Genomic DNA, 12,367 nt, shown 5'->3' on the forward strand with positions numbered 1-12,367 from the left:
AGGTCTATGAAGACGGCTGCACAGTACTGTCTTTTATCGATGGCGGTTATGATATCGTTTAGTACCTTGAGCGTGGCTGAGGTACACCCGTGACCGGCTCGGAAACCAGATTGCACAGCGGAGAAGGTACGGTGGGATTCAAGATGGTCAGTGACCTGTTTGTTGACTAGGCTTTCGAAAACCTTAGATAGGCAGGGCAGGATGGATATAGGTCTGTAACAGTTTGGGTCCAGGGTGTCGCCCCCTTTGAAGAGGGGGATGACTGCGGCAGCTTTCCAATCCTTGGGGATCTCAGACGATAGGCGTGCGTGATTGGCTATGAAAAGCCAACTGACATTTACTCCTGAGGTGCTGACCTGTTGCACCCTCGACAACCACTGTGATTATTATTATTTGACCATGCTGGTCATTTATGAACATTTGAACATATTGGCCATGTTCTGTTATAATCTCCACCCGGCACAGCCAGAATAGGACTGGCCATCCCACATAGCCTGGTTCCTCTCTTGGTTTCTTTCTAGGTTCTGGCCTTTTAGGGAGTTTTTCCTAGCCACCGTGCTTCTACACCTGCATCGTTTGCTGTTTGGGGTTTTAGGCTGGGTTTCTGTACAGCACTTTGTGACATCAGCTGATGTAAGAAGGGCTTTATAAATACATTTGATTGATTGATTGCGTAGGAAAGGCATCAATTCCTAAATCGGGATCGGGCCCCAGGAACGTAGTTAGAAAACCCTGTTGTAGCCAGTAGCCTATGGGATTATGTCTTCTATTTCAGACAGTGGTTGAACACAAGCCATCACATGTTGTCTGCCTATCAGGGGTTGTGTAGAGTGGACAGGCCAACACAGATGACTAGCAAACCCCATCCCCGGATTTATCATCAGGGTTGTTAGGGAGAAGCTTTAGCTCTCCACTCTTCAACTCACAAGCACTGCAGACTTAAGCAAGTACTTTAATCAACCATACACTAATATAGCCTACTAAAGCACCCCTTTTCACTCTGCACATGCAACATTCCAGTCAAGATCAACAGTTAGGACCAATTCTAAAAACCCGGAAAGAATTTCTGATTGATTTAGGATATGCCCTGTCTGTCTGAGACTGATTTTTCTTCCCGGTTGAGAAGTACACCCTTAGAAAAAAGGGTTCTTCGGCTGTTCCTATAGGAGAACCCTTTTTGGTTCCAGGGTTCTACATGGAACCCAAAAGGGTTCTACCTGGATCCAAAAAGTGTTCTTCGTAGCATTCTCCTTAGGGGCCTTTAATGAACACTTTCTGAGACAGAGAGCTGGTTTCAAGCGCAGGGCACAGCAGATGTTTATTGTAAAGGACCACAGAAGGAGTCAAGTAGTTACAGACAGGGAAAAGTCTAATAACGTCGTCTGGGAGATCAGGCAATAGGTTGAGAACAGGAAATCCGATAGGCTAAAGTACAGGCAGGAAATAGGCAAAAGGCGTCGTTAGTGAGGCAGGCAAAAACTATCATACACGGGAGGATTACATTATGGGAAAACCAGCGCTCCAACTAGAAGTGTGTCACAAAACAAACAATACCTCACAATGATGGAGTGCAAAGAACTGAACTAAATAGTGTGTGATAATGACATACAGGTGTGTGAACAGGTGATCAGAATTCAGGTGATTGGGATCTGGAGAGTGAGCTACATTCAGGGGATCTACGTGTTTGAGAGTGTGAGTTGGAAGCAGACGTTACAGGGACAGCCAAAGAACCCTTTTAGGTTCTAAATAACACCTTTTTTTCTAAGAGTAAAGTACACCAAATCTGCTGTAAATGATTGCAGCGATATAGAGGGAAGATCTGGGTGGATGGCCCGGGCGGTTTGTAATGGAGCTTTCAGAGACTCAGCAGTAGCATCCGTGTCCCTCACCAGGAGTCAAGTCAGTGTTGCGCCATAAATCAGACCCCCTTCTATGAGACAAGGAACCATAGTCACTGTCAAATTGAGTCTCATGTGTAAACGGGAGAAGCACCCTGTAAATAAACGTGTACAGGTGCAGAGAGCTGAGTGACTGTAGAGGACAAGAAACAGTAGTAGTAATGACTTCCCTCAGGATATTACTATAATCGTTGGTCCTGAGGAGACGTGGAACAAACTATTAGAATTTCCCTAAGACTCACTTATGCTGTTTGCAGACTGTGCGACACTAATAAATCAGCTCTTATCTCATGGCAGGCCGTGGTCGTTTTTGTTGTTGTTGCTGTCACCGTGTTAATTTAGCTGGGCAGGAACCGAGATGGAGAGATGCCAGGATCGAGACTGTTTAAATGAAACTGAACAGAAGGAGGGGTGGGAGGACAGGAGAGGCGTGGTGTTTGCTTTCATGCTGCCTGGCTGGAAGACTTGGACGTTCTCTGTCAAAAGCTCAGTTCTTTTAGATGTTCTTTTTTTATTGTTCTTTAAAAACACATTTTTTCTGCAGTCGTCTTAGTATGTAGAATGTAGGCTTGATAAATCCCCCTTTCCCCTCATTCCTCCTAACATTTTAGAATGACCGAAATATGTTATGTTATATTCGTATTATTGCCACTGCTCTCTGCTGGTTTAGACAGCAGTCTATTTTTTGCAGAGTTCCCTTCCATTGACACGCTGTCATGTTCAGTGATTTAGAAACTGGAATTAGAAACTGGATCGTGGTCATTTAGCCAAGCTTGATTGTAAACAGTACTATCTTAACCCTAACTCCTAACCTTTGATCTGACCTTAAGGTTACCCCTAATAACAACAAATTGCTTCCTGTTGTGGTGCATCCAATTAACAAATAACTTGCCTGGACTGTACTGCAACACTCAAACCCCCAGCCAATCACAGCTCTGTTTACTTCTATGTCCCCTCAGACCACAACTCTGATTGGGCTGCTGAAGACCGCCCGGCTGCTCCGACTAGTTCGCGTGGCCCGTAAGCTGGACCGATATTCAGAGTACGGCGCCGCCGTCCTTATGCTCCTCATGTGCATCTTCGCCCTCATTGCCCATTGGCTGGCCTGCATCTGGTACGCCATCGGCAATGTGGAGAAGCCCTATCTGGAGCACAAGATTGGCTGGCTGGATAACCTGGGCGTGTCCATTGGAAAGAGGTACTAGGCAAGCCAAAATATACTGAATTACTGAATATCATAACAACATGCACCATGGACTTGTGCCTCAATGTACCCCAATACTATTTACTGTATCACATGACTCTTTAATAACGATGCAGTTGAATGATCGGAAATAACTTTATGATTTGTTAATTACACTAAGAAATATTGGTACAAAATCAGATTTTAAAAAAAATACTTTCCCCATTATTATGTTGGGATAATACTGTAGAAAAAATACAGTGAAATGTATCGAACCATGAACTGAGTGTACTGTCTCACCCCCTAGGTACAACTACAGTGACCCCAGCTCTGGCCCGTCCATCAAGGACAAATACGTCACGGCCCTCTATTTTACCTTCAGTAGTCTGACCAGCGTGGGCTTTGGCAACGTCTCACCCAACACCAACTCCGAGAAGATCTTCTCCATCTGTGTCATGCTGATTGGCTGTGAGTGTTTAGACTGAAAACAGATGGAATGAATGAACGAACAAACAAATGAATACATTATACACATTTCTACAGTGAATCACTATTAATGTAAAGCCAAGTAGTACTACTCAATAAGTCATTGTACTACTATATTCCTAGCTACTGATTAATTAAGGGAAATTAGAATATTGCTAGCAGTGATGACGACATGATGATCACCTGTCTGGTGTGATTCTCCCTCTCGCAGCCCTGATGTACGCCAGTATCTTTGGTAATGTGTCGGCCATCATCCAGCGGTTGTACTCTGGTACGGCGCGGTACCACCTGCAGATGCTCCGGGTCAAAGAATTCATCCGCTTCCACCAGATCCCCAACCCACTGAGGCAACGCCTGGAGGAGTACTTCCAACACGCCTGGAACTACACCAACGGCATCGACATGAATATGGTGCGAATGGGGGGAGTGTGTGGGGGTTGTGTAGGGAGGAGGGTGGGGGTGGGTGGGTGGGGGTGTAGGGGAGGCTGTGTGTGTGTGTGTGTGTGTGTGTGTGTGTGTGTGTGTGTGTGTGTGTGTGTGTGTGTGTGTGTGTGTATGTGTGTGTGTGTGTGTGTGTGTGTGTGTGTGTGTGTGTGTGTGTGTGTGTGTGTGTGTGTGTGTGTGTGTGTGTGTGTTTGTGTGTGTGTGTGTGGGGCTAATAAGTCTTCCAAGTGAGACTTTGGCAAAAAAAATGCTCATATTGGGACATAATGTTAGTCATATGGTGGGATAAGGGAAGAGATAATGGTTAAGTCTCCGATTGATGATTCAGATTGCTGCTGTTCTTCGATAGGTTTTTCATGTTCAGCCCCACAGTTTGACGATGCGGTTATGTTACTGCCTTGCTGTGTTTCTCCTACAGTACTTAGCTTCTCGGTGAAGCTGTTCAATGTTTTTTTCTGACCTTAAACAACCTTGTCTCCATGACGGTTCTTACCATTCCCTTAGCGACATGGTTATATGACATTATTATGATCTTGATTAGGATTCTAAACTCTAGAATGAAAGCCATGGATACTGTATGTAAACCGGCTTTTCCCCTGGTGATGTTAACTGTACTTATTTAAATGTGTCTTTTCCTTGTCTGCCTCATGTCAAATGGAATGACTTCATCACTCTGGTAAGAGCAGGAGGTACTGTGTTCAAAGAAACGTGTTGTTTTAAAAAAAAAAGGCATAGTGTAGTAAATCGTTGACCAAGACGAAAATCAAAGAATACATTTATTAAAATCCATAACTTTGTCTTTATAGTCTAGGAAAAAAGCATGATAATTTGAAGGCATGCTCCCCAGTTACTTTTAAATACTGTAGCCCTCTCTAGATCATGCCTTGTACACTGAGTATAGAAAACATTAAGAACACCTTCCTAATACTGAGTTGCAACCCCCCTTTTGCCCTCAGAACAGCCTCAATTCGTCAGCACATGGACTCTACAAGGTGTCGAAAGCTTTCCACAGGGATACTGGCCCATGTTGACTCCAATGCTTCCGATAGTTGTGTCAAGTTGGCTGGATGTCCTTTGGGTGGTGGGCTATTCTTGATACACATGGGAAATTGTTGAGCGTGAAAACCCAGCAGTGTTGCAGTTCTTGTCACACTCAAACAGGTGCGCCTGGTACCTACTACATTACCCCGTTCAAAGGCGCTTAAATATTTAGTCTTGCCCATTCACCCTCTGAATGGCACACATACACAATCCATATCTCAATTGTCTCAAGGCTTAAAAATCCTTCTTTAACCTGTCTCGTCCCATTCATCTACACTGATTGAAGTGGATTTAACATGTGACATCAATAAGGGATCATGGCTTTCACCTGGAAAAAGCAGGTGTTCTTAATGTTTTGTACACTCAGTGTACATACTGACTTCCCTATTGCATGTCAGCCAGTAGTATAACCCTCAGTGCTTCTAGCAGCCCATATTGTCCATCACAGATTGACTTGCATGTGGCTTGCCACAAGGTCACCGTTTGCATGAAATCTGTGTGTTCAAACACAATCACATAATTTTATATGGCAGTTAGAGGCACAGACAGCCTGGCACTGCCAGGTTTCCCTCCATGTGGGAGGCTTGGCACACATGTCCAGCGATATTGCACCTGCACTTGCCAAATGTTGTTCAATCTCTCCTTTCCAAAATCTTCTGCTATGATTTTAATCCCCAACTATTGAAAAATAGCCTCTCTTTTTCAAGAAATGTAGATTTGTCCAGATTAGTTTTTTGTTAATAAGGTCATTGTTTTGTATGTGATATAGAGTAAGTATGTTTTATTGTTTAATTTTCCCCTTTTGTGTGTTTGAAGCCTTCCCTTGCACTCTGGTCCTCTGTGATTTCACAGTTCAAGATTTGATCCTCTGTTTACAGTCATCTCATGACCTTTAACCTGTAACCTTTGACCCTGTGTGGTGTTCAGTCCCAGGCGAATGACTTGTTTTCCAGTTGAGGGCATTAATGTCACTGAATCATTTAGGTGACATTTTTTCCAGTGATACTATTTGCATTTAAGCATGTAGTAATTGAAATAGTTGAAATACTTTTGTCACTCTGATCCTTAAACTCTAAATGACATGACAGGTTAATTCAGGTTTGAGGTAAGTATTTTATTTATTCATTTTTATAATAAATCTGAATCACAGACACTAATGATACCCCACTAAGATAGAAAGTTCCCTCATGAGCACACTTGTGCCAATTATTTATTTATTTTATCAAAGGGAAGGCGTGTTTCCATGTTTGTTTCCATGTTTTCCTAGTTTGTTGTGTATTGTACAGCAGTGTTGGATATCCATCTGTTTACCCCCAACTGCTAGTACTCTGATTAAAAACTATGGAAAGATGCCATAAAAATACCCCCTCAAACAGTCACATGTGACAATGCAGTATTTAGATTTTGAGAAGAAGACCCAAAACACATTTGGCAATTGTATCAACCCACTGGATTCCAAACCAAATCTGACTCACAAACTCAAACCAAACCCACACCCAAAGACGTCTCAAGTTAGTTTGACAGCAGACCTCTGATAACACCATAAACGCTTCCGTCCCAGTCCTATCTGACCATTCTCCTATTGCTGTGGCCTGTCTTTTCACGCCCCCAGGTCCTAAAGGGTTTCCCAGAGTGTCTCCAGGCTGATATCTGCCTCCACCTCAACGCGAGTCTGCTCCAGGGCTGCAAGGCATTCCAAGGGGCTACTAAGGGCTGCCTGAGGGCCCTGGCCATGAGGTTCAAGACCACGCACTCCCCACCGGGCGACACACTAGTCCACTGTGGAGACGTGCTTACTGCCCTCTACTTCTTGTCCCGGGGGTCCATCGAAATCCTCAAGGAAGACATTGTGGTGGCCATTTTGGGTATGCGCTACTCAAATGTGGACGTTGTTTATTGTTTCACATTGTTTATTAATATATCTTTATTTAACCTGGTAGGTTATTGAATACACATTCTCTTTCACAAGAACAACCGGATGAAAGGTTGCAATTAAAACCAAGTTTCATTGTTTACATCCATTTGACACTTCAGAGGTATTTTGTGCTTTGTAAAAAAGTCCCGAACCAAAATATATGCGACTCACTAGTTACTGCAACAATAACTTGTCTTTGTATTCATGTCGGGCTGTGGAAGGTGTGCTGTTCTCCAGTAAATTGACATCCTGGAGATGTGGCTGTGTGAATACCTATGGCTGTGTGCATACCTATGGCTGTGTGAATACTTCCTTACTGGATGTTCACACTACTCAAACACTTCTAATGATTTCCCTCTGCCTGAAGGTCAGCTTAATCAGGATGTTTGGAAGAGAAACAGGCTTAGAACAGCAGCACCGCAGGCACACTTTCAAACACTGTTTTTGTCTCTAAACAGTTCAAGCGGTACTGGAAATGAATAGTAACACAGTACAGTTCAGGTGTCCCAGTGCTGCACTCTTCATCAAAGTGTGTGTGTGTGTCTCTTGCCTCTCTGTGTGTGTCTGTATACCCTCTGTGTACTGTTTATTAGAGGCTAGTCTCACTATTCTGCTATGCCTGGGTGAGCAGCTGACATCTCTAATGAGCACAGATTCTCATGGCTCCCTCCAAGAACAAACTGTGATAGACAATAGCGCTCTATTGGAGGGTTTTATAGCTGGGAGAAGAGAGAGAGGGGTAGAGGATAAAGGAGAGAGCGATAGAGGGGAAGATAAAGAGTGGGGGGCGAGATGGGGGGAGAGAGAGAGAGAGAGGGGGGAGGGTAGAGGTGGGGCGGGAGAGAGACAGAGAGAGAGAGAGAGTAGAGAGTGGGTGGAGGGAGAGAGGGGAACGTAGGGTGGTTTATTGGATCATGTATTATGCTATCTAATTGCCTGCTGAGGGTGATGGAGTGTTGGTGGGGTTAGCAGTCGCTGCTCGCAGGAGATATTGACATCCCTGGGATGTAATCAGAGTAAATCTCCCCTTCATCTCTCCTTCCTTCTTTCCCATCTCCTTTATCTCTCTCTCTCTCTCCGTTTTTCTCTCTCTCTCTCTTTCTCGGCGTCAGCCCAGCGCCAAGCAAGTGTTACAGGCTAAGCATTGTATAAACTGCTCATTTCTCACTCAGCCAATGAGCTTCAGCAAAACGCAGCGACACAATAGGGTCATGGGAAGACGGCGGTCGTGTTCCCCTGCTCAGACATTGCTGATGCATGCCAGATCTTACAACTCCTGGATAAGTATTTTGTGCATCAGTTAACCACATTATACAGTATGTTATAGCAATCTGATGGCTGACGTTACAGTTGATGACATGGCAGGGAACCATTGGTTGACACATGCAACAGCTGAGCAGGGGAAAAACCACAGGTGTGTTGAATGAGATGGGTTAATAAGGACACAAATGCTAGTCAAGTATTTCTATGCAAATTCTATTGTGAGTTAGTAATTGCAATTAGTGTGTAATCGACAGAGAGCAATAAACAATTAATTGTATCTGTAAAATAGATGTTGCATCGAGCTTTTGAAGTTAAAATGGTGAACTGAGCAGAGGAAAGACTAGGTGCTTGTCCTTACTCTCACCTTAACGCCGGCCCAGGTTTGTACAAAGCCGTATTCGTTCATTTGACCATGGAGATCTAGGCCAAGAGCCAGGGCATGCTGTGGGGCACGTACACACACACACACACACACACACACACACACACACACACACACACACACACACACACACACACACACACACACACACACACACACACACACACACACACACACACACACACACACACATGTTGGTATCTCTGGAGGTGACAGGACAGGATATCACTACCATACCAACACTGTAAACTGACAGGTCTGCGCAAAGGGAAGTCCTGCGTGAAATAATGATATAACTGAGCCTCTTGGTCATTCCAGGTCAGCCCTATAGACATTCACACTGTCTCCCTGTTGTCATATAGTCACAGCCCTATAGACATTCACACTACCTCCCTGTTGACATATAGACACAGCCCTATATACATTCACACTGTCTCCCTGTTGTCATATAGTCACAGCCCTATAGACATTCACACTGTCTCCCTGTTGTCATATAGTCACAGCCCTATAGACATTCACACTGTCTCCCTGTTGTCATATAGTCACAGCCCTATAGACATTCACACTGTCTCCCTGTTGTCATATAGTCACAGCCCTATAGACATTCACACTGTCTCCCTGTTGTCATATAGTCACAGCCCTATAGACATTCACACTGTCTCCCTGTTGTCATATAGTCACAGCCCTATAGACATTCACACTGTCTCCCTGTTGTCATATAGTCACAGCCCTATAGACATTCACACTGTCTCCCTGTTGTCATATAGTCACAGCCCTATAGACATTCACACTACCTCCCTGTTGTCATATAGTCACTGCCCTATAGACATTCACACTGTCTCCCTGTTGTCATATATTCACAGCCCTATAGACATTCACACTGTCTCCCTGTTGTCATATAGTCACAGCCCTATAGACATTCACACTGTCTCCCTGTTGTCATATAGTCACAGCCCTATAGACATTCACACTGTCTCCCTGTTGTCATATATTCACAGCCCTATAGACATTCACACTACCTCCCTGTTGTCATATAGTCAGAGCCCTATAGACATTCACACTGTCTCCCTGTTGTCATATAGTCACAGCCCTATAGACATTCACACTGTCTCCCTGTTGTCATATAGTCACAGCCCTATAGACATTCACACTGTCTCCCTGTTGTCATATAGTCACAGCCCTATAGACATTCACACTGTCTCCCTGTTGTCATATAGTCACAGCCCTATAGACATTCACACTGTCTCCTTGTTGTCATATAGTCACAGCCCTATAGACATTCACACTGTCTCCCTGTTGTCATATAGACACAGCCCTATAGACATTCACACTACCTTCCTGTTGTCATATAGTCACAGCCCTATAGACATTCACACTGTCTCCCTGTTGTCATATAGTCACAGCCCTATAGACATTCACACTACCTTCCTGTTGTCATATAGTCACAGCCCTATAGACATTCACACTGTCTCCCTGTTGTCATATAGTCACAGCCCTATAGACATTCACACTACCTCCCTGTTGTCCTATAGACACAGCCCTATAGACATTCACACTACCTTCCTGTTGTCATATAGTCACAGCCCTATAGACATTCACACTACCTCCCTGTTGTCATATAGTCACAGCCCTATAGACATTCACACTGTCTCCCTGTTGTCATATAGTCACAGCCCTATAGACATTCACACTACCTCCCTGTTGTCATATAGTCACAGCCCTATAGACATTCACACTACCTTCCTGTTGTCATATAGTCACAGCCCTATAGACATTCACACTGTCTCCCTGTTGTCATATAGTCACAGCCCTATAGACATTCACACTGTGTCCATGTTGTCATATAGTCACAGCCCTATAGACATTCACACTGTCTCCCTGTTGTCATATAGTCACAGCCCTATAGACATTCACACTGTGTCCATGTTGTCATATAGTCACAGCCCTATAGACATTCACACTGTCTCCCTGTTGTCATATAGTCACAGCCCTATAGACATTCACACTACCTTCCTGTTGTCATATAGTCACAGCCCTATAGACATTCACACTGTCTCCCTGTTGTCATATAGTCACAGCCCTATAGACATTCACACTACCTCCCTGTTGTCCTATAGACACAACCCTATAAACAGTCACACTATAGGGCTGACTATATGACAACACTGTCTCCATGTTGTCATATAGTCACAGCCCTATAGACATTCACACTGCCTCCCTGTTGTCATATAGTCACAGCCCTATAGACATTCACACTGTCTCCCTGTTGTCATATAGACACAGCCCTATAGACATTCACACTACCTCCCTGTTGTCATATAGTCACAGCCCTATAGACATTCACACTACCTCCCTGTTGTCATATAGTCACAGCCCTATAGACATTCACACTACCTCCCTGTTGTCATATAGTCACAGCCCTATAGACATTCACACTGTCTCCCTGTTGTCATATAGACACAGCCCTATAGACATTCACACTGTCTCCCTGTTGTCATATAGACACAGCCCTATAGACATTCACACTGTCTCCCTGTTGTCATATAGACACAGCCCTATAGACATTCACACTACCTCCCTGTTGTCCTATAAGGAAGTGGCAGAAGGACAGGTATACATTTAACAGTGCATTTGGAAATTATTCAGACGCCTTCACTCTTCCTACATTTTGTTACATTACAGCCTTATTCTAAAATGGATGGTCATTCATCTACAAAATCCAAAAGGCACTCGCACATCTGAGCAATCTAATTTGCAGGTGCATGGCAACAACTGAACAAGATGAAGGAAACAGGAAACCACACACTGCTCTTGATAGTATCACCGATCTTTAATAAGCTTACACCAGAGCTCTGACGAAGGCCCTGTGGCCGATACGTAAGCTTATTAAAGATTGGTGATAGTATCAAGAGCAGTGTGTGGTTTCCTGTTTCCTTCACGTCATTAATCTACAAAATGCCCCATAACGACAAAGTATAAACACGTTCTTATACATTTTTGCTTGTGTCTTTAAAACATAAAAACTGAAACATGTCACGTGTGCTCCCTCTCCGGCCTCTAGGTCACCAGGCTGCTTATTATTGCGCACACCTGTCACGCGCGTCAGCACCTAATGACAATCACCTGGACTCCATCACCTCCTTGAATACCTGCCCAATTTATGTTCAGACCCTTTACTCACTACTTTGTTGAAGCACCTTTGGCAGCGATTACAGCCTCGAGTCTTCTTGGGTATGACGCTACATGCTTGGCACAACTGTATTTGGGGAGTTTCTCCCGTTCTTTTCTGCAGATCCTCTCAAGCTCTGTCGGGTTTGATGGGGAGCATCGCTGCACAGCTATTTTCATGTCTCTCCAGAAATGTTCGATCGGGTTCAAGTCCAGGTAACTCAAGGACATTCAGAGACTTGTCTCGAAGCCACTCCTGCATTGTCTTGGCTGTGTGCTTAGGTTTGTTGTCCTGTTGGAAGGTGAACCTTCGCCCCAGTCTGAGGTCCTGAGCACTCTGGACCAGGTTTTCATCAAGGATCTCTCTGTACTTTGCTCCATTCATCTTTCCCTCAATTCTAACTAGTCTCCCAGTCCCTGCCGCTGAAAAACATCCCCACAATATGATATTGCCATCACCATGCTTCATCGTCGGGATGGTATTGGCCAGATGATGAGCGGTGCCTGGTTTCCTCCAGACGTGACGCTTGGTATTCAGTCCAAAGAGTTCAATCTTGGATTCATCAGGCCAGAGAATCTTGTTTCTC

At 44.3% G+C, this 12,367-nt stretch overlaps 1 protein-coding gene across 4 annotated transcripts in view; it reads left to right on the forward strand.

The window, feature by feature from the left end:
• The window catches only part of LOC110527422 (potassium voltage-gated channel subfamily H member 7), a 77,667-nt gene that overhangs the window by 54,022 nt on the left and 11,278 nt on the right, over nucleotides 1–12,367 (forward strand). For 2 of the 4 annotated variants that reach the window (XM_036982845.1, XM_036982847.1), the window contains 4 exons: nucleotides 2,858–3,096; nucleotides 3,389–3,549; nucleotides 3,779–3,978; nucleotides 6,665–6,917. In XM_036982845.1, coding sequence (XP_036838740.1) covers nucleotides 2,858–3,096; nucleotides 3,389–3,549; nucleotides 3,779–3,978; nucleotides 6,665–6,917 — 853 coding nt within the window. Of the gene's footprint in view, nucleotides 1–2,857; nucleotides 3,097–3,388; nucleotides 3,550–3,778; nucleotides 3,980–6,662; nucleotides 6,918–12,367 lie in introns of all 4 variants that reach the window. The other 2 variants (XM_036982846.1, XM_036982848.1) reach the window with 2 other exon arrangements.

The sequence above is a fragment of the Oncorhynchus mykiss genome, chromosome 7, assembly GCF_013265735.2.
Source record: "Oncorhynchus mykiss isolate Arlee chromosome 7, USDA_OmykA_1.1, whole genome shotgun sequence".
Lineage (NCBI taxonomy): Eukaryota > Metazoa > Chordata > Actinopteri > Salmoniformes > Salmonidae > Oncorhynchus > Oncorhynchus mykiss.